Source organism: Gallinula chloropus (genome assembly GCF_964237585.1).
Source record: "Gallinula chloropus genome assembly, chromosome: 8".
NCBI classification, from domain to species: Eukaryota; Metazoa; Chordata; class Aves; order Gruiformes; family Rallidae; genus Gallinula; species Gallinula chloropus.
In genome coordinates, this window is record NC_140093.1 from 18,676,341 (window position 1) to 18,698,541 (window position 22,201).

General features: G+C 44.0%; 2 protein-coding genes across 2 annotated transcripts; one reads left to right on the plus strand and one right to left on the minus strand.

Moving 5' to 3' along the window:
• Positions 1-144: 144 nt before the first annotated feature.
• Positions 145-17,588, plus strand: LRRC34 (leucine rich repeat containing 34; the record flags this gene model as incomplete). The annotated part of the gene is made up of 11 exons (XM_084267424.1): positions 145-179; positions 8,356-8,475; positions 9,366-9,487; positions 9,646-9,710; positions 10,449-10,532; positions 12,012-12,140; positions 13,848-13,943; positions 15,175-15,329; positions 15,421-15,576; positions 17,023-17,149; positions 17,385-17,588. 11 exons carry the CDS (start codon positions 145-147, stop codon positions 17,586-17,588), a joined length of 1,293 nt encoding a protein of 430 aa, XP_084123550.1.
• LRRIQ4 (leucine rich repeats and IQ motif containing 4) lies at positions 2,765-6,932 on the minus strand (the record flags this gene model as incomplete). Its single annotated transcript, XM_084267159.1, is given in 6 exon segments — positions 2,765-2,878; positions 3,878-4,115; positions 4,117-4,141; positions 4,492-4,630; positions 4,792-4,965; positions 5,832-6,932. Coding segments are annotated over 6 exon segments (1,791 nt in total).
• Positions 17,589-22,201: the final 4,613 nt, after the last annotated feature.

A 22,201-nucleotide genomic window follows, 5' to 3' on the forward strand; every position in this document is an offset into this window, starting at 1 on the left:
TCTTTGTGAATGTGTTAAATCTACATAACTGTGAGATTTGGAAAGCATCCCAGCAACTCAGGATTATGCATTAGTCCTGTAAGGAGAATACAGAAGGAGCTGTTCTGCCTCTGCGCTGGCCTTTGATGCCATCTTGTAGTGTAGATGACTCCAGTGTACAGAATCAGCATAAAATCAAGGTAAGAAATAGCTCATCAATGTCTTTGCAGGTCATGGGGCAAGGGACTTTAGGATACTTCCAGGATGCTCCTTCTCATCCTGAGCTGTTTCTGCCTTACCCAGACTGCACTTTCTGTACAGACCCTTTTGTGACACGCAGCACAGAATCAAACTTCCAGATCTAAGAGTCTAATGTAGGACATAGGAAAGCCAGCAGGAGTCCCTGCAGTGCCTTGGTGCTTCCTGCATTCAGGATTAATCCATTAACCTTCTCAACACCTTGTGACATAGTCGGTGTTCTTATCCTTACCTTAAAGATGAAGGAAATAAGCAAAGTCTGTTATTCAGAGCCACAGGGCAGCTTCAGGCTAAGAGCAGAGCATCCTGCTCTGCACCCAGGACTTGTTAGAAAAAGTGCCAGCCTGGGACAGGTAAGTGGCTTCTCCTTTTGCTGTGTGATTATTTCTTACTTGGTGTTTTGTTGTATTTGCTTACACAGACCCAAACCCTGGCGTAGTCACTCCTGTCATGGAGCATGTTAACCCACACATGTGAGCTCAAAGACTGCCCTGGGATTATTCATTGGTAAGGTATTTTAGGAAGTAAAGATATTAGATCTGCCCACTGAGTGAGAAGTCTTAGAGAAATCCCGAGGCAGCTTGAGGGATAAAGTACTGCTCAATTAGCCCTGAGTATATCTACATGCTGCAGCAGTCTCTTGGAGGAGAGGCACAACAGGATCATTCAGTGGCACTTTCCCAACTTGCTAGGACCCCTCTCAGCAAGTTCTCCCTTGGAGATGCAGATGAATGTTAAGCTTTCAGTCTGGGTGAGCCTTCTAACATCAACTTCTGGCTGGTCAGGGCTATAACCAGCAGGTGACTGAGCCATGATGGTACCTCTTGATCGTTTAATCTGTGTTTTCATGTGAGGGTCTCTACGGACTTTGTGGTTCCAGTTTGTTCTGCTCAAAAAGGGCACTTGGCTCCCACAGCTCTGAGAAATGTTAAAGGGAGTGTCTTGGTCAGAGGTAGCAGGGAATTGCTGCAGTGTGGGATTGGTTATTTTCTACAGGGATCCTCATATTCTGAAATGAAGCAGAGAGCCCCTATTTCATACATGGCTGATGAGAGACTCAAGCAGTGACTCAAGCTGGGACAGTTACTCTGATGTGGATGTACCATCATCTCTGTTTAACAGCAGTGCACCAACGTCTTAATCACTTGCCTTCCTGAGACTTTCCTCCTCAAACCTGCCTTTGGTCTAACTAGGAAATTGATCCTTTATTTATTCTCTCTGAATCGCTCTGTTCCTGTTTGAATCTCTCCCTCTAATTCAGTAAAACAGCTGGTCCCTGATTAACGTCCAGTACCTCTTCTAATCTTACTGACTGGACTGGACTTCAGGATTGGGGTTTCTTGCTTTGTCATGGTTGGGTTCCTCATTCTCTACTCCCAGAGCACAGTATGGACTCAGTGCTGGTAACCTCTCCACTTGCTGTTCATGATCCCCCTCTCAGTCCCTTGCCCTCTTGAGATTCTCATGCCTATTGTACCACTAAAAAGCTTTTATTAAATCACTTCTATTAAATGTCCTGTCTACCTGCCAGACTTCCCAGAAATCTCTCTTACAGTGATTTCCTCCTTTGAATCATCCTTCTCTCTGTTCCTCTTTGCCTTACAGAATAAAAACTAGACAAGGACATCAGATGTGTAGGACAAACAGCTACCTGCAATGTGCTGTGGAAAGATATGGTTGCATACAAATGTGGCATGCCAGAATTAGAGTAAGGAGTATTTGTCATGGTTCTTCTGAATAACAAAGGTGTTATGACAGGCCAGGACCCAGAATCATTGCTGAATATTGCAGGCTGCTTTCAAATAAGCCTGTTGTACACAGACATCTTATAAACTGTCACTAAGCTATCTTAGAACTGTGCTCTAACACTAAGGATTTGACAGCTTGTAGTCATTCAAAACACTGTAACTGCAGAACTGTCAAAACATCAGTGAACACTTCTGCAGAAGTGTAGAGAGACTTTCAAAACAGCTTTTTGCACCTCTCTTGGACAGGGTGGTAATGCAGGTTCTGGTAGACATACATACATTCTGATTGCCTGGAATCCTCCTCCTTATTTCCAAACAAAGCACTGATCATTCCTGAATGTCAAACTCATTAAATAACTGCTAGTAGGTGGGGCCACAAATATGGCTTCACTCTAGATATGGCCATACCTCACTGACTGGAAAATTAATCCCTAAAAATTACATGTAAAATGCTTTGGGATTCAGAACAAGGAATACTTCAGAACACTTCTTTGCACCAGATTCCTGCAAATAAAATTAATTTCCAGTTAATCAGCTGCCTTTATGCTTTGAGATAATGTGCATTCAGAGTGAAACATCAGGAATATTTCAGAATCTGCCTGATTCAGCTGGAGTCAATGTTAACCAGAAGCAAACCTCAAAAAATCATCTGTTTTCATGGAAATGCTCACTGAGTTAAATGCTTTAATACTGCTTGTCTCCTACTTGCTTATCTCTGCTCACGTTTGCCCTTCTTGTTACATGGAAAGAGCTCTGTGCAGTTTACTGCCCAAATATCACTATTTGGTGCTTGATGCTTTCACAGGCTTCTCTTTTCCCTTTCCTTTTTCTTTAGTTTTCTCATTTTCCATCCCTTTGTGTTCCTTTATCAACCCACGCCACAGCCTCTGGACCTGAAAAAGAGAGAACAACAATCTGGTTGCCTGGAGGTAGAAGTGAACAGTCCTGTGAAACAGTATTGTTGGTGGATACAGTTGATGAAAAAAAACAGGCAAACTATGGTCTCCAACCCCCCCTTTTGTTCTGTATTAGACTACACTTCAGCTAGGAGACTGCCAGCCAGTTAACTCTTCCTTTACTTTGGGTCTTACTTTGTTCAAGAAGGGGTTTCCTGCCAGGGAGAACACTAACACTGTAGTTCTCCAGGCTCTTTGATCAGAGTAGTAAATGACTTATTTGTACAAATCTTTAAATGCCACACCTTTCAGTTCAGAAGAACAGCTTGGGAAAAGCACAGTAGTTCATGAAGAAATTAGAGCTGTTACAGAAAGAGAAGAATAACTTCGGTGCAGAAGAATCAAGGACTGAGGATTTGCCTTTCCTTCCTTTGTGCCTTGTATTTTTTCTATGCAAATTAATTCCCTGTCCCACCAGTGTTACAGACTGATATTCTTTTGGACAAAACAACACAACCCAAGCAAAACCACAACACACAAAATATCTGTTTTGTTCAGTGGATCTTCAACACTCTACAGTCAGAATACAGTCAGTGAGAGTGAAGGTGCCACCCACAATTCCTTCCATCTTTACTCATTGTCTTGACTTAGAGGACCTGCCCCATTTTTAGACACACTGATCTTTCCTCCTTTCACTGGACAAGGAGCTAAGGAACGCTCCACTATGAGTTGTAAGGGCTGCTCTGTGCCTGCTGACTGTGACTGGTGGGGCAGTGACAACCTGCTGGAAAGTTTTTTGAATGAAGTCCAGTGTAATTTTGGATAGTTCCCTGTATCCTACCTTGATGTGATGAGTGACAAGCACAGCTGATGCAAACGGTGGTTTAAGATGTTTTTGACATTTCAGAGAGTACCATGCAGTTTGTTCTGCAAAGAATCTATTACTAAACCCACAGCTTTGTATGTATACTGCAGTGACTTTCTTAACACCCTTACCTTTAACCTCCTGGCCTTTCTCTGCCTTTTTTCCTGTAAGTATGCCCAGATGGCAGATGTCCCCTGGCAGCACACTTCAGTGGGGGGGTCTGTCATAGGGTTCCCATCCACACAGACCAGCTGCAGCTGCTGAAGACTGTCCAAATCCCTGGGCAGCCCGGACAGCTGATTGTTCTGCATGAGCAGCTTTTGCAGACCTGAACACACAAAAGCAAAGAGGTGCAGCACAAAGAACAGGTGATGTGAAGCATTCCTGTGTGCTCCCTGGAAACAGCATGTGCATGAGGCACAATTTAGTCTGTGCATGTAATGGATGTGTGTTTTGAACATGTTACTGGAGTGTTTAAAATTCAAAGTATAGGATAGGATCAAAGCATTTCCTTTGCTGTGTGAAGACTATTCACCTAGTAGCCAGGTGGCCAAATTCAGCTTTCTTAAATCTTGCTTACTGGGACACCAGCAGTGCTAGTGAGTTTACCCACATGGAGATGTGATGGAGAACTGGGGAAGGTGGAAAGACTGGGATGGGGAGCACCACCAAGGAGACAGTTCCTCCTAAAACTCTTACTGGTACTTGTGTCCTCAAGGCCACCAGTGCCAAGGCTCTTTTTTACCTTGCATTCGGCATAGAGAGTTTGGGAGCCGCTTGAGGAGGTTGTTGCGACAGTCAAGTATTTCCAAGTGGGTCAACAAGCCGATGGCTGCAGGCAGGTACTCCAGGCAGTTATTCTCCATATGCAGTTCTTTCAGATTCTGGAAGGTATGTATGCATAACTTTAATTGTTAATTCCTGAATATCAGGAAGGGCAGAGGATGCTGTTGGGATGAGATTAGGTAGGAAACCTGCACTTGGGAAGTCCACAGAAGACCCATGCTGCAGCAGACCAACACTTTCCCCCTTCTATTGCTCCTACCTGCAATTTTCTGATGTCTCCTGGCAGACTTGTGAATTTAATTCCTTTATTTTGTCCCATGTATAATCTCTCTAACCACTCCAGGAGAAAGATTTCCTTTGGGAAGATACTGAATTGGTTTTCAGACAAGTTAAGGCACTTCAGATTTCTCAGTTCCTTCACCTCCGCAGGTATCTAGGCACAGTCATTAAAAAGATTCATTATGTCAATTAAACAGCAATCTTTGGGATTATTTTGTTTTTTAGGGAAAAACCTCTAGGAAAAAGCTCTGGAGCTGCATTACTGCTGATGGATGAGCACAGAATATCCTGCTCATTAAAGTAACATGCATCACAGTATGGTGGAGATTTTGGCCAAAAAATCCATGTTGTAAAGATTTCTTATGGGGTTAATTTTATTACTTAGCAAAAACATCAGTCTGCTGCTTCATTTCCTTAGTATGAGCAGGGCAGGAAAGTCATTTAAAGGAATGAAATCTGAAAGTGATTCTTTTGCATAAATTACATTTCTGCAAGTGTAATCTTCTAGAAGAAAATCACCCAAGTGAAAATCTCCTTGGAAAAGGTCTGTTATATAAAAGGAAGGTGTATTCTGAGCTCTAAAATGAGTACATTCATGAATGCTGTTACAATAGCATGGCTTTCAAGTACATAATAGTTCATTACCAAATGAACAGTGAATGTTAATGGTGTTAAAGTCATTAACAATAGCACATCCATTTTTAAATTGCCCTCTGCTTTGTTTCAGTTGGTGATGTGTTGATTTTACACCAGTGCAGCTCCTAATTCCCAGTGTACACAGGAAAGAAAAAGACCCGAGGAGACTGAAGCAGTCCCTCCAGGACGTTTTTAACTCAAAGGTCAGTCAGTGTTCCCATGTTCTTGCTTTTTTCTCCCTGCCTGAATACTCAGATGTCAGTGATAACGAGTAACCCAGGCTCAGGCACATCCTCACTGTAGTAAGGAGAGGGGCCACTCAGTTGTAAGGGAGAACTTAGAGAGGTATGAATAAAATAAAAATGAAAACAAAGGAACAAATACCTCCCGTATCTGATTGCCATCCAGGGACAGTACTTCCAGACTTGCCATAGTGCATATTCCTTCAGGAATCTCATCAAAGCAATTTTCACCCAGATCTAGAATCCTGACACTGGATAATCTGGTGAAGGACCCAGGTACTCTGTGTAGTCCAGTGTTCCTCAGATAAACATGAGAAAGGGATGTCCAGCAGCAGATCTGCTTTGGGAACTTCTCCAGGCTGTTAGCAGACAGTCCAAGTACTCTCATTTCAGTGAGATTCTTCAAACCTGGGGGAAGCTTGTGCAGGAGATTATGAGATAGATCCAGCACAGCCAGCTTCTGGCAGCGTTGCAGTGTAGGAGGAATGGAGGATAAGTTATTAAAAGCCATAAATAGCTTAAGTAAGTTTGTCAAAAAGCCTACCTCTTCTGGAATGAGACTGATTAGGTTCTGTTCCAGATCTATTATTTCTAAATTAGCAAGTTGACAAAGCTCCTTGGGAAAAATCTCTAATCTGTTTTTCTGGAGGTCAATTTCCTTGAGTTTTTTCAGGTTCACTATTTCTTTAGGCAGACATTGCAGGTGATTGTCACCAAGGTCGAGCAGTTCAACGTGGTGGAGGCATTTACAGATCTGCACTGGGATTTCATGCAAGTTTGTTCTATAGAGCCTGAGCTGACGGAGGGACTGCAGCTTGCTGATTACTGGCAGCCCACTACAGGAGAGAGGATTGTTACTTAAATCTAAGGTCAGAAGACATTTCAGCTCCCCCAGCTCTTCACATAAGTCCTGTATGTTATTCTGATCCAAGTAGAGGACCTTCATGTTCTTCAAGCGATTGATGTCCCTGGGGATGCTTTCAATCAGGTTATTTTCCATGTGCAGCTCTTCCAGATACTCTAGACTCAAGACCTCTGGTGAGATGGTTTGCAATTGCTTGTTGGCTAAATCAATAAAATATATCCTGTCTGTGACATGCATGGAAGAAAGAGCTCCATCCTTTTGCACTTCTGGGATTTCTTGTGCAGTCTGATTGTGGTCATCCTCATGCCTAACAGAGTCTGCTTTAGGACGGTGTGTGGTTCTTGTGCTGGCCTCCTGTCTCCGCTGAGACTCAGACATCTCTGCTCCTTTTTTGTCTTAATTTCAGAAGAGAAAAGAAATTAAAACCCAACAGCACTCAAAGAACTTCCTATGTTAAATAAAGACTGGAAGAATTCACACAAGTCTTAGTTGCAGTCCTGCAAAAAGCTGCTTGTGTTCATTGAGATCAAAACCTGCAGCATGTGGTGGTTTGAACCACAGTGCATCCTGAAGCACCCCAGCAGCCAACTTTGGAATGTGACCTTGTGGAGTCAGGGGAGCTTGATGGAGCAACCTCTTGAGTCGCAAAGGCCTGTATTTACAAACACTGACTGAGATCTGGCTTCAGCTTTGCTGATTGTAAAACTGCAAGAGTCTTTTTGTAAAAAGGTGGCACCTTCTGCTGTAACTCTGTGGTTTCTGGGCCAGAGAGATGCCAGCAGATCTGGTATTTGATAAACCCTCAAAGTTATGCTATTGTGATAGTGAAGGACCAAGAGGTGGAAGGGGGTGACTGACCAGCCTCTGATGTCTGGACAGCAGAAAGCTTTCTGCTGGCATTTAAGGAAAGGTATGAGAGAAGAGAGAAAGTGAATGTCAAGAGGCAGCTGCCGGTCATCCCCCACAGCCGTCCCTTTTCTCTGCTGCCATAACCAGAAGGCTGTCACGTTTGCAAAGATGGGTGGTTTCCATGTGTCACCAGGACAAGGAAGAAGAATTAACAAACCACCATGGTGAGAGATCCGTGCAGGGTTTAGCAGCCTAACTCTCTTTGGCTCTGAGCTCAGCACATGGGTGTGAGCCCTGCACGCTGGGACAGGAGAGCATGCTATCCCACCCACCCCCTCCTGTGAACAAGGGCAGCAGGGAGGTCACTAGGAGGATTTATTCAGTGGAAAGGACCAGCACAGGCACCTTTGAAGTTACTGCAGCTCTGTGTACCACAGAAATGTTTGTATAGGCTCAGCAAGGGGCTGGGCCTGGCTCCCTTCACCCACACCCTGTCAGCCGAGAGCCCTCCATGGAAACGGGTTCCATTACCTGGCACAGCCTGGCTCGGCTGCAGCACAGGGCGCAGCACAGGGCTCACCTCCGGGCCGGTCGCCGCGGGTGGATGAGGGGAGAGGGTGCAGGTGTTGATTGCTCAGGTAGGTCTGCGTAGATCGGGAGCCCAGGTGCTTTACAGGGAATAACGACCTGTCTGTACGAATCCTAATTCTGTTACCTCAAATCCTACGTGATGGCTGGTCAGAAACACGTCTGCAAGGCCACTTTTTTTCCTCCAGCTTTCCCCCTCTGTCTCTCTCTGCTCCTCTTGTGCTGCATTCCAAGAGCTGTAGCCCTTCTCAGACCAACCCCGGTTTTATTGTTCTCCAGATCCCAGCACAGCAGCGCCTGTGTCCGTGGTGGTGTTGCTAGGCTGCTGAAATGATGCAGTCACACTTTGTTTTCTTTTCCAGAGGGTCATGGCAGTTCATCCAGATCTTCACCAGCGCTACGTGGGGTCCTGCCAAAACTTGGGCCAACCTGAGAACCCTTTCGTTGCTCGTGTTCTTCAAGAAGCTGAAAAAAGTGATAAAATGTAAGAAAATGACAAACAGCATGTTTCAGCTGCTTCTGAAAGCCTTAAACAAGATAGCAGGATAAGGAGTTCAACAATGAGAAAGTTCATGCAGTTTCAGGCTTAAACACAAATCATAGTTAGCATTTACTGCAGAAGTTCTGGTTTGACTCATCTTGACATCATGTTGGCAGACGTTTGTAGCTAGATATCCCTTCTGGGCAGCTTTACAAGAAGTGAAATTTTTAAAAAAAAAGTGAAAAATATACAGGATGGTGCCTTAATGTCCCTTAGAGAAGCCAAAGCCAGTGTCTAGTCATCCTAACTCCCTTCCTTTTCTCCCACTCCTGTTTAAAAAGCCTCAGCTGCATCCAGCTAGTTTCCAGCAAGTAATGCTTCCCACAGCTGCCCCTGAATCCTGCCAGGGTATTAACCACTCTCACTGTCTCTGGTTGTGTGCCTGAGTAGGGCTTCCTCTCGTGGATGCTCCTGGGGTCCAAGTTAATTTCCTTTGTAGAGAACACCTGAGAAGAGGCAGCTCAGGTTTGTGTTAGGTTTTGATCCCAAGGGCAGGGTAGAGTAAATAAAGGAAAGGGAAGAATTAGAAAGGAGAAGATGAGTAACCTCCAGGATAGATTTCTCTATTTCCATGTGCCTTCTGCTCATCTTTCTGTGCTCATGTGCTGAGCAGGGTCCTGCAGCTGTGCAGTGTCTTTGGAGGATCAGAAAGGACAGTGCTGAGGTGCAGTTTGGATCATGTTTGTCATGGTGCTACCAAAAGTAGCAGCAGCAGCTAACTGTGTGCAGATGCATCAGGGAGGGCAAGCACGGATACGTGTCTTCTCTGGAGACAGAATTGTTCTGTGTTGTTTTACTTCTCCCTGTGTGCTTACATCTCTGTGTTCCTGCAGATGGACAAAGGGACTCACGCTAAAAATAGCTGGAAATAATCATCTGGTGCCTGTGCAGAGAGTTACGGATGAAGATCTTCGAGTTCTTCTCTCTGTCTTACAGAATGCTGGCTGTGTCACAGGTGAGCTTTCTTCATGGGTGTTTGACTTTGCTCTGCTAACATGAGAAAACATAAGCAGTCCTGATTTCAGCCTTAGATCATCTTTATTTCTTTTTGTTTGTAGATCAATTAATTGTACATATGAATCTGTCATGGTTTTCATTCTTCATCTCTTTCAGGGCTGGATCTTAGGTGCAATGTATTGACTGATGCTGGAGCAAAGCACGTGGCAACTTTCCTCCAGGTGCCAAAATGACGTGTGTCATTCAGGAACTTGTAACTTATTCAGCTGTGATAATATTTAGCTGTGATAAATTTGAGATGAGAATGCACTGGTTTGGCAAAATTCTATTCCTTTTGACTTTCACATCCAAATCCATCCCACTAGAATCCCAGATTGTGTTCTCTGGGGAGATTCTTGGTTTCTGGTAGAAAAGTGTTGGTCATCTGGCTAGGTTCTCATGAAGAAAGAGTGATGGAATAAACAGTAGAGCTTTTAGGCTTGAAGTTCAGTTCAGCAAAGGTGGTAATGGTAGTGTCAAGCATATCTTTGGTTTAGATACTTTATCACCTCTGTTAGTCTTTCTGTAGCTCTAAACATGAGAAACTGGAATGCTGCCTTTCTGTTGTTGTAAGCACCAGAATGCAGACTGAAAATAGTGAGTGGCCACTCAGTGCCCAAGTTCCTGGAGCTCAGGGACTGCCGCTAAGGTCACATCTGCTTCTGAGCAGGCCACCTACCCTGTTTGGTCATGCAAAGCATGTGGCTTCTTCAAGAGGACCTATACAATGCATATTTTTCTGCCTTTGCATCACTGTCTGGCATACCTTGGAACTCTTTTAACTGCTACAAATCAGGGCTGCCTGACAGGCAGCAAAGGTCAGGGGATTTAAGTACGTGTGTGACACATCTCCCTTTTGAAAATTGCAGGTGTGCTTGGGAAAAAAGGTCTCATTGCTTTCTGCTTTGTTTGTTCCTAAGGAAAACTCCCCCCTGAGGTACCTTAACCTGATGTCCAATGACATTGGCACAAGTGGAGCAGAGCTGATAGCGAGAGCACTCCACGTGAGTATTTGTCTTGGGAGGCAGTGGCATCTAGCTGGATACTTCTGCTTTTGATGAGCAGTACTGGCTGTCCTGCCAACGTGGGAGCAGGCTGAAAGAGCCCTCTGTCTTCAGTTCACTCAGCATTTCGCTGTGTCACAGGGATTGCTTGTTTTCCCAAGGCAGACTTCAGAAATCAGATTTCACCCAAGAGCAAGTTGCCCTGTGCTGCCATTAACACTTAATTATCACAGCTGGGTTTTGCTGTGTGAAAGATTTGATGCCATCCTAGAGGTTATATAATGCCATCCATTTCCTTTTCTATGTATTAAATTTGCCTGTACCTTGATGTCAGTATTTCTCTTGATTCAAGATACCTGGGGTATGTTTTCAAAACTTTGCCTCACAGCAGCAGCATAAAAACAAGTTATTTTTAATGTGGTTGCCCAAGGAAATGAGGCTTTGGTGTGAGATTTGTTGTGTTTGTGAAGCGAGACTCTGAGCTCTTTCTTCCTCCTTCCTGATCTTTGAACTCTGAAACTGATTTTGACTCAATTTGACAGGCCTCCAAAATGCTGAGGGTTGTACAACCCTGGGCTTGCAAGCAGCCCCCCCAAAGCTATTTTGCAGCTCCCCCCCCCCCCCCCCCAGCAGCGTCTGCTGACCTGAACTGGGGGGGAAGAGGGTGTGGTATTGAGGGAGGGAGAGGGAGGGAAGAAGGAGGTGTTGTAGCAAGGGACCACCGAGGGGGAAGGGTGCTGGGGACATGTGGAAGACATAAAAGCTGTATGAAACCAGGCTTCATTAGTTCTGAGCTCAGAGAACTGTTTGGTTTATAATCTCTTACTTAATCAATCAGAACCTCTGGTAATGAGGGATGACAATGGTACCGAGGAATTAAAAATACAGAACTACCTGTGTTGCTTTGACAGTGAGTAGATATTTCATATCCACTGAAACCCTGTGGAGGATGAGGGGAAAGATCCTGACTTTCTAGTCCTCTGATCGGACCTTTACAATCCCAGCAAAGTCTCTAGTCCAGCAGAGATTTACACACTGCTTTACCCCATCACCAAGGAGTCCTACCGACGGTGACTGGCTGCCCCAAGCTTTGACTGCTCCTGTAATTTAAAAGACTGTGAAAAATAAACCCAATTGTATTCTTGATTAAAACATGCTTCCCAGATTTAAATCAGTTTTGATATGATTTGCATTTCAGCTGCCAATTTAGGCAGAAATATCTGCCTGGATTATTTTTGTGAGGGAAATTTATGAACATGGGAGAAACAGAAGGTTTTAAATGCTCGAGTTTGACTTCCAGACTCTCATGATTCCACTGAGGGGAGCCTGAGCCAAGCGCTTAGTCAGTGTTATTACTGAGACAGGATTCTTCTGGAGGCATGTTTTGTCTTGGTGTGACAACCAGCAGGATTCACATGAAGGACAGTGTTGCTTTTCAGGCCGCTCAAAAGGAATTGATTTCTTTTCTGTTTTGTCTAGAGGAATAAAACACTTGTGCATTTGAGAATGACTGGAAACAAAATAGGAAACAAAGGTGGGATGTTCTTTGCTTCAATGCTACAAGTTAATTCAACCCTTGAGAAGCTGGATCTTGGAGACTCTGATATGGTGAGTAAAGCAGTAAATTTATCAGCAATGAGATACGTCTTTCAAGGGTGTTGCAAAGATCCTGCAGTGCTTAATTAAGGGGAAATGCCATCTGTTCCCATTGATTTTACATTTTGTGGTAACCTGAGGTAAGGCAAAATATAATCTAGCAATGCAGACATGCAAAGGTGTGCTGCATGAAACACCTGTGAAGTCACAACTGATGGTATATTAGAGCTGCTGTGTCCCTGGGAATTCAAGTTCCCTTTTCCTGAGGTTTGTTTCTGCTGTTCATTTTTGTTATACAAAATCCTGCATAATTCTCATTGAAGAGAAGACTTTGTAGTTCCTGGAGTTTCTTTTCCTTCTAAAGTGTGCAGTGCCCAGGAGTCCCTTGGTCCCATAGCTCTGCTGCTCCTGTCAGAGCTTGATCCATAAAAGACATAGGCACAAGAGTGTGATCTTAGATAACCTACCACCTCCTGCACGGTGCATTGGTGAGTCAGAAGGGTAGAAATGGGTCAGTGCACTAAGCATGAGAGTCAGGAGGGTAGAAATGGGTCAGTGCACTAAGCAGGGCACTCCCCTCTCTGGCCAGTAAAAGCCTGTGGATCGCTTTTAGAAACCTCTGGGCTACAGCAGCAGGTGGCAACTGGAGCTGTGAACCTCCTCCTGGTGGTACAAGGTCCCAGCACCTGATGGATGGTGTGTCAGTGTGTGATCACATCAGAGGGGCTGGAAGTGGTTCTGCTCCCTGCCTGGGAGAATTTGGTTCTTTTTCTTGCATTTCAGAATACTCTAACCAAGTGAGAAGTGCAATTAAGGTGGACCACTCTCACCCCTCCTGTTCAGGGTGTTCATCTTTTCAGGTGGTGATGAAGTGTACGTTGGGCAGAAGGACTGTGTTCAACTGTAACCTGAACAGTCAGCTGTCAGCTCAGGCCAGGAGGGAGCTGGGGTCAGATGAAAAATGTATTAAATGTGTTTCCTGGAATTACAGAATCTGCTCCTAACCAGAAGGGGTAATACCTCTCAGGAACTGTGAAGGGTGCTATGAAAACAAACCCAAGGAAAGTGTAGCCATTGTAGGATGTATTTGGAAGCTTAATACATTTATGCTTGGTAGAAAACTGATTTTAAATGAAATAGCTTTGGGTGTAGACCAAAGTAATTGGAAAAGAATATGAATATAAATTAGTGAGCAAATGAGAAGAAAATACAAAAACCTGAACTGGCCTGTATTGCAGACTCTCACTGCTCTGTACCACGTTAATTCACAGTTAATACTAATTTACCTAGTGGATAAAAGTTACATAAGATTTACCAGAGACCTTAGGGAACACACACAAGCTTATTTTAATTCATAAATCAGGGGAAATGAAATAACAGGATCAATTAAATGGACAAGTATCTTTGAGAGGCTTTATTCTTCATTTTTATTTTCCAAGTTGCCAAATTTCCTGGTCATTTGTACTTCTTACTCTAATCCACTCTGTTATTCCATGGTGAACACTGGTATTAGCAGGAAACACCCTGTGTCTGTAAGCACTTGCCTACTGCACTTGCATCTCTCCAGAGTAGGTGGAGCAGGGAGCAATGGCATTTCCATTCTGAGCCTGTTTGATGGTTTTGATCTTCTGACAACCAACTCTAAGTCATGGGGGTTTGGTAGCTTGATCTGTACGTTGGGTGGGCTTCTCTAAAGAGTTAATTTATTTTCCTCTCCAGGGTACCCAGTGTCTCATAGCCATAGCCACAGCCCTGACTCAGAACAAGTCGCTCAAAGCAATAAACCTAAACCGCCCTTTGCTGTACAGCCAAGAGGTGAGTGTGCCAGCTCGGCCAAAGACAGGAGCGTAAGTAAAGTCAGGACTGGTGTATTTATGGACAGCCTGGCTCCACAGCTCGCTGGGTTCCCTTACAAAGGTGCAGAAGAAACCTCTTCTGTGCTTTCTGTACCAAATTTTGGGCAGTCACAGGCTGCCTGGTTTAACGTGGTTGGTTTTGTCAAAATTTCTTAGTCCATATGCACGTGTTAAATAATGGGCTAATGGAGGCTGTTTGGTGTCAGTGAACCAGGTGTTCCTCCTGCTGTCACAGCACACAGGCATTTCTGCATCCTTCCCAAACTGAGGGAGAAATGCTGTTCCAGCAGGAAGTGAGGGGAAGAACAAAAGACCACAGTTTCTGTGAGCAAAGGCACAGCCTAAAGGGGAAAGGCACCCTTCAGCATGCCATAGTCTCTGGGCTGTGAGGTTTTGTCTCCAAGCATGAATTTAACAACTGAATGAACCTCATCAGTGGGAAACCTGTGATGGGTTTGTTAGCCAGTGTTTGCTGGGGACAGCACTGCAGGCCACTGGGTGTGTACAGGGGCTTCTCCTTGCAGGTGTGCCTGCCGCTTCTGCACAGAACTGGTCTGGCTCCAGTGCTGGATTCACAGGCTGGCAGCAGCTGTCAGGGGTCTGTGATAGGTATGGTATTTTCCAGATGGCAGGATGAGAAAATTCAGCTGTCATGAAGGTCAGATCTTCCTAAAACACCAGCAGATAATTTAGCAGTTTAAACAGTTTTAGTTGTCTCTTTTCTAACAAGCCAGGGTTTGATCTGACTAAACCCAGTTTTAGAAGTCAATTTAAACTATTGCTGTCGCAAGTACAGACCAGGAAGGGATGGCTGTACTTGTGGGAGACTCCATTAGCCATTGATCCCACCTTCAGCTCCATCATTCCCTGAGACTGCTGGGTTGTTGCCTTATTTTTGACTCACAGTATTCTCTTTGGTTTTTTCCTTCATCTAAATGTGACCGCTTCAAACTTACTTTGCCTTGCAGTGACAGGACATATTTTTTCCCATAGCAATCCTGTTTCTTTTTATGAAATAATAGCTTAGTGTCATGACAAAATACTCTTAGTGGCAGGGAAGACTGACTCAGATGTTCAGTTTGTTTAAGAGCAATGACCAGGAAGATCACTACTGACAACCAAACCTTGCTGTCTCCCTTTTACTGAACAAGGCCATCTCTTATCCTAAAATACAGCGTGTATGTTTTCAGGAAGAGACCACAGTTCATGTAGCTCTGATGTTAAAAAGGAACTCCTCTCTTGTGGAACTACATTTGTGCAAGCATGAGATGAAGAACTTTGGCGTAGAGCGACTGTGTGAGGCGCTGTATGACAACCCCAGCCTGAGATACCTTGATCTTAGCTGGTAAGAGTTACTACGTGACATAAACCTAACGTTACACACTCATTTTCTGAACACCCTTTAAAAAAAGTAAATGTGTGCATCTCTCTTTCAGCAATAAAATAACCTCTGATGGGGTCAAATTTTTGGGAGAGCTACTAAAACGGAATCAAACCCTGGAAATCCTTGACCTTGGTGCAAACCGAATAGAAGATGATGGAGCCATCTACCTGAGCGAGGCCTTGGCTTGGTGCAACAGGACTCTGCAGGCGTCAGTATTTACACACCTTCCCCAGAGACTGACTGCAGGTGTAACAACTCAGAGTATAAGATGCTCAGACTTTGCAGTGGCTGAACTGACATCACAGCCATGTGCTTGGATGTGACCGATGAAACTCGACAAGTCTGGAAGCTCTGAACTTTTCAGCTTGTTTTTCTTTCTTGGGAAGAAAAAAGGCAACTGATGGATTGGGTGGGATTCCTTTGCCTAAACATAGGTGTCTCCTGCCATTGGAGATGCCCCAAAACCTGTGGGACACCCTCAGGCACTGCCAGGCAGCCCAGAGGCCCTTTCAGAGCCCTGCACCTTGGTCACCAGGCTGGGCAGCTGGCACAGGAGACCTGTGTTTGGGTAACTGAATTAAATCCCCTATAGCATCACATGAGCTGAAGTATAGTATGCTAGGAGAGGAAATGCTGTTCAGTCCTGTGTGCCAATACCTCATGTTCACCTTCCCACGCTGCCAGGCCTACTCATAACTCAGCCCCTTTTCCTTCTACTTCCCTTCTCTTTCATTGTGTATCCATAGCTGCGTGGCCTGATGTACACTTGCTCTTCAGTTTTGGGGTTTTCTGGGTTAACACCAAGATCACACTTGCAGTGGTTCATCTTACATGTGATTGACAGGTTTACAGTCATTCTGAGGGGTGTGTCGTGGGAGGGAAGGCAAGGAGACCTTCCTAGTTCTTTTTGCATCTTTAAAGCATAGGTCCCTGCCCTGCACAGGTGAAAACAAACCCAGAGTTGTACACCTTCAGAACTAAGATAATCAGATTCCATGCAGGGATAAGGCACTGTATTTGTGGATTCTGATCTTCAACACTTCAGAAAAGCCTCTGTGTAAGTTAGCTCCTGGGTGAACCCAGAAGAGCTGTAACCTCTCCGTCAGGATGTATTTTGTAGCCTGTGTTCAACTGTGTGCAGGCAGGATGTAAAAGCTGATCAAAGGTGTTACCTGAAGCCATTAGTTTTAAGTAGCAGACTGAGGAGGTGGCAGCTGCTAGGTGTCTCTGAAAGCTTTCCAGGTTCACTAATATAAAAATAACTGCCACTCCACAAAGATCAAAGCTTAGCCTGGATAAATGCCAAGGTTTGGGCTTCAAAGCAGGCAGGGTTGAGACCTGGCCACCACGCAGTAAGTCACTGGCGCTGAAGATCTCGGTGGTGAACAGCCTGGCTTGCATGGGTTGGGGAAATGCCTTGAGCAAAAGTACCAGCCTGTAGTCCAAACTGTCTTTAGCAACCTGGAGGGGGTTTTAGAGTAGGACTGGACTTGATACGAACAAGTAATTGTATTATTAATAACCAAGACACATTTTTAATACCTGTATATAAATATGGATAATGATAAAATATAAATCAATTAGACCTTAAATTAAAGATGAGAATTCCAGGGTTTGGAGCACATCTTGCCTAATTATTTTCTCCCTTTCTTAGGCTGTCAGTAGTAAGCAACAATATAAGTGGCAAAGGGCTTGTAGCTCTTTCAGATGCAATGAAAACAAACATGGAACTTTCCTGTATTTACATCTGGGGAAATAAATTTGATGAAGCCACCTGCATGGTGAGTGTTTGCTTCTGAACTCTAAGAGGGTTGGGTTTTGTTTAATGTCTTTTTACCATCACTGGGAAGGCTACAGTGGGCTACAAGACACCCACTTTAGTGTTTTTTAAAAGAATTGTAGTTTGTGGTGCTGTATTGAGACTCAGCATATTGAAATGATCGAGTACTCACCTGTTATCTTCTAGAACCTTCACTGCAATATGATCCATCAGATTTTTGTCCTTACCCCTTGCAGGCATTTTCAGAGTTACTTCAGAAGGGCCGCTTGAAGCCCAACTGTACAGATGTGGAACCGTACGAAGTGGATGGGCACGTTCACCTTGCAGAGCTCTCCCATGGCCTTAAGAAGCATTACTACTGGACACCAAGCTGTGGGGAGGTGACAAACCCAGATGCTAATGCCAGCCTGGCAATTGTGGCAGTTTCAGAATTCCTGTGAGTGAGGCAGCAGTTTGATGCACTCTGTACACTGGAACTTCTCCTATCAGCTTCTAGTAAAAAAAGATTCTATGGGTATCAGACTTGCTGTACATTGATTGTCCAGGGCCTTTAGAAGGAATCTAAACCCACTTGAAATGGCATTACACACCAAACCAATGGCTTCAGAGTTTGTTGCTAAATAATGCCCAATCTATTAAGACCCTATTGCTATGAACATGTGTTACTTTTCCTGCAGTCGTTTCCATGGCATGCTCTCTGTAGGTGTAGTTCTGGGGCTCCTAGGTGATGGATAAATTAGTGAAGTGACATGCTCAGAGGAAAACACTTTCACTACATCACAGCACACCGGGGGTGACTCCTGGTACTGTCAGTAACAGGAAAATGGTCACTGACCAGAGCTGTGCTACAGGTTTAGACTGCAGGAGTGCAGATGCATGAACCGAACTCCTGCCAGCTGAACTACCCTGCTCAGGAGCTCTTCTCAGATCAGGACTTTTATCCAGTGCTTCTTACTTAAAAAGGTCTTTTCTGACCTAGTGATTCTGTGCTCAGTGCAGTAGCAGAGCCAATGGATAGAGTGTTGTGACCACAGGCTCCTCTTCCACATGGCTGCTGCAGCAGGAAAGCTGCCATTCTCCTTGCTGGGCTGTGGTGTCAGCAGTCAGGGTTCCAGGGAGAGGCAACCCACAGGTAACCTGACTGTGGGCAGATCAAACTGACACCCAGGACTCTGGCTCAGCAGCAGCTTTGCTTGACAGGAAATCACATGTGCTGTAGAATCATATTCTTGTTGAAGGTAAGAGTTTGGGTCAACCCATTTGCTGTTACTGTGCTCTACTCTCTCTGTACTTAGGAATTGCATGCTTTGATTTTTCTCCAAGACCCTTTTTTCCCCCCCACTTAAGTGTTACAGCTCGTGAACCTCGTTTACTGGGCTAGAGGTGGTATTTTGATTAACTTGCAGCATGTTCTCATGTCTTGTACTACACACAAAAACCACCACCACACTGGGTATCACCTTTTCTTCCTGCCTTCTAAAACTCTTAGAGATTTCCATCACTAGGCAACTCCCACAGCTGCTTAAGGCAGCATGTGCACATCGTGGCACTTAAACAGTGTTTAATGGTTCAGATCCCAAACTTCAGTGAAGTCTGTAATCACTCAGCTTGCTTCCTTTTTCCACCTGCTCTGCTCATACCTGTGGAAGTGAGTAGCTCTGTGCTCCTCAGCATACGACAGCAGAGGTTTGCTCAAAGGCTTCCACTAGTACAATCCTCTGCCTGGCTAAATTTGCCTGTTAATTTACTGGGAGGCTGCAGAGACACCAATGACAGGATTTCTTGCCAGAACAACCACTACAAGATTGAGATCAAGGTACATTTTGTCCATTTATCTTTCTTTCCTCTGTCCTGTATATGAAGTTCAAGCTAACTCAAGATGAAACTCTTCCCTGTAAGGGTGGGGAAGCCCTGGCACAGGTTGCCCAGAGAAGCTGGGGCTGCCCCTGGATCCCTGGCAGGGTTCAAGGCCAGGATGGATTGCACTCTGGGCAACTTGGGCAAGTGGAGGGTGTCCCTGCCCATGGCAGGGGTGGCACTGGGGGGATCTGAGGTCCATTCCCACCTAAACCAGTCTGGGATTCTAATTTCATTGCCCAAATCAAGTCTTAATTTACCTGTATGAAGGGTATTTGGTAACCTACCATAGTAACAGGAAACCAAATCTACCAAGTCAGTCCCAACACTATCAACAGCCATAGTTTATTCTGAGCAGAGGTGGTGAGATGGCAACACTGTCATACAAAAAAATGTAACAAGAGAAATAGCATCTACTTTCAAAATTGCTAGCATGTTTTTGAAGGATTTTCACCCTATCTGAACCCTCACATAACAGCAAGATGCTCAGCCCAAGTACTCTGCATTACTGACAATAGCCATGAAAACAGCTCGTGTGGTAGATGACTTTCTTACAGGGGAATAGCAAAGGGTGGCAGAGTAATTCTTACTGAATTAGGTGTAAACAGCTCCCTGCACACTAAACTAGCTGTTGATGCTTAGAGGGGCCCACACCAGCGAGGCTTATTGCTGTCCTTTCTCTGCAAACACAGCCTTGAAATTCTTAAAAGATGGGTCTTGTGTTCTCTGGGATGAGAGAAGTTACATAGGCTAAAGGATTCTGCTGTGGTTTTCTGAGGAGGTTATTCTGGTAGCAAAAGAAAACCATCATTTCAGCTTCCAGAATGCACTGCACCTTGCTGAAAGGCAGCAGTTCAGCCCCAGTTTCAAGGGAAGGAAAATGGCTGATCCAGCAGACCAGTGGTACACTGCAGGTCCCCTAAGCCCTGCTGCATGCTCCAGCCACCATGCCACCTTCTGTAAAATTAAATGATCTGGTAAAAATAAGATACAAATTCTGATAAAGAAACTTTAGCATAAAAAGTACATTCAAAGCACTCTGAAAGAAACCCAGCCCCACAACAAAACCCCCAAACAACACCCACCCCCCCAACAGCTCAAAACAAGTGGAAGAAAATTAACCTAAGAGTCATTAAACTAGACTGTACTTAGAATAAAGGTTTCGGTTTAGTTTGAACAGACCAAAAATATCTTCTATGAGAAAAATCTGGTGTGTTTACTGTAGAACAGAAAACATAACAATGTGGTGTCAGTATGAGGTGTGAAAGGGCTACTGTGCAGCCAGCCAGGGGCCTTTGATGGTGGGTGTGCTTCCCTCCTGCTCTTCTTGCTACCCCTTGCAGTTAGACACAGGAGACAGAGGTGAGGGAAAATTACAAAACAAGTTTATTAAAGTCTAACATAAACCACTTCAGGCTAAATATGTACAACTCCCTCCCTTCCCAGGGGATTATAAAATTGAGAGTTGAGCTATATACAGAGAACAGAGGAAAAATTGTATATACACATGAAAGATATTTAAAAAATAATTTAACAACAAAAAAATCAGTTATTAGGCCTTATCTGAACTTGATTCTGCAAGGCTTATTGATAGCCTCCCCAAAATCACAGTCCCCAAATCCTTAACGTTGTCTGTACTTCAAAGTTTTTTGAAACCCCTGATTTCAGAAAGGTTGTCAAGCTTCGTGCCCACATTTGGGCACGCATGTGGAAGCATCATACAAGGAACTCATCTCACAGGATGTCCAAACAGCCAGCTCAGAAATTTCTAGATGCAGAATAACCTAATCAGGCAAAAGCTGCACCACCTTCAGAGCAAGACTGACTGAAACAACAGTGACAAATCTAAATTCCTGTTAATGGAATAAGTTCCCTCTCTCGTTTCACAGGCAGATCTCAAGGAGGAGATACCTGCTCAAAAAGCTTCCATGCTTTCCCCCATTAATCCCTTACAGAAATCATCAATACTGTTATAAACCTCCTTCCTCCAAAATAATCTCAGAATCCTTAATCTTTAGGAATGAGATGTGCAGCTGATTTCCATGCATCTATTGACAAAAGGTACAGTACAGACCTGTGTCTTCAGGTCCTACAGCACCCAGCCTGAACACACCTACAAATGCTGTCTTATATATATATTTATATATATATATATTTATCTTTAAAATCTATATTCTAGTAAATGAATACAGTTCATAGAGATCATACCTCAGCAGCTGAGATATCTTCATGAAAGATGAGGATAAAAATCAAGATTCTCAGATGGGGACTCAAGAGTGCAGGTCACTAAATTATTGCTCCAAGACAAAACTACAAGCCTGTGTATTGTATTAAGAAAGGTTAAAATCGTTGTCTTGTAAAAAATAATGATTTTCTTGTCTATAAAGAAAACTAAATGACTACTAAAGCAAGTGTTACTGTTATAAGTATCTAAACAAATCCTGTATAAATCTAAGCACTGTATTTTTTAAAAAAGTCTGAAATCTAAGAATACAATAATAAGCTATAACTTTAGAAATATAAAAACAGTCCAAACAAACATTGTTATGGAATGCATTTGCTATGTAGGAATGCAATTATTTTTTTTTTTCATTTTTCCCCCAGAGCTACTCCTCTCCTGTGGCTGTTTATCCTGGATGTGTTAATCTACAGATACTTTCCCTCAGGTAACAGCAGTGTGTCGTTGGTTTAATCTTCCAAAACTGTTCAGATATGGAATTTATCAATTGTGCAGTATTGTTCTATTTCATTACTCATGACTAAGCCTATGTCTATCCCAAGACTTCTGCTCTATTTTCAGAGAGGGAAAATAAAGAGGAACCTTGGGGAGAGCTACAGAGCTTGGGTTTTTACAGAGTCAAGATCCTGATCTCTGGGTTCTTCAGTACTAAATGGCAAGGCTTAAGGAATTCCTCAGGTGCTACAGCAACAGCTAAGAGAGAAAATGGGGGAGAAGAGGGGCAAATGCCAAATGAACAGAAAAGGGAAAGAATCAAAGAACTTAATCCACTGTCCTTTGCCAGCATTAGGAAGGACATCTGCTGTTCCCAACTGCCTGGCATGGACAAGGGAAGAAAATAAAGGGCAGGCAGGCAAGGAGCTAGTTACCTTCAGTGGACAGAGTGAGAGCTGCCTACACTAAGAATGCTCCTGGTGAACATGGCTGTACTCCTTGCTGGCTGCAGCAGATTATCAG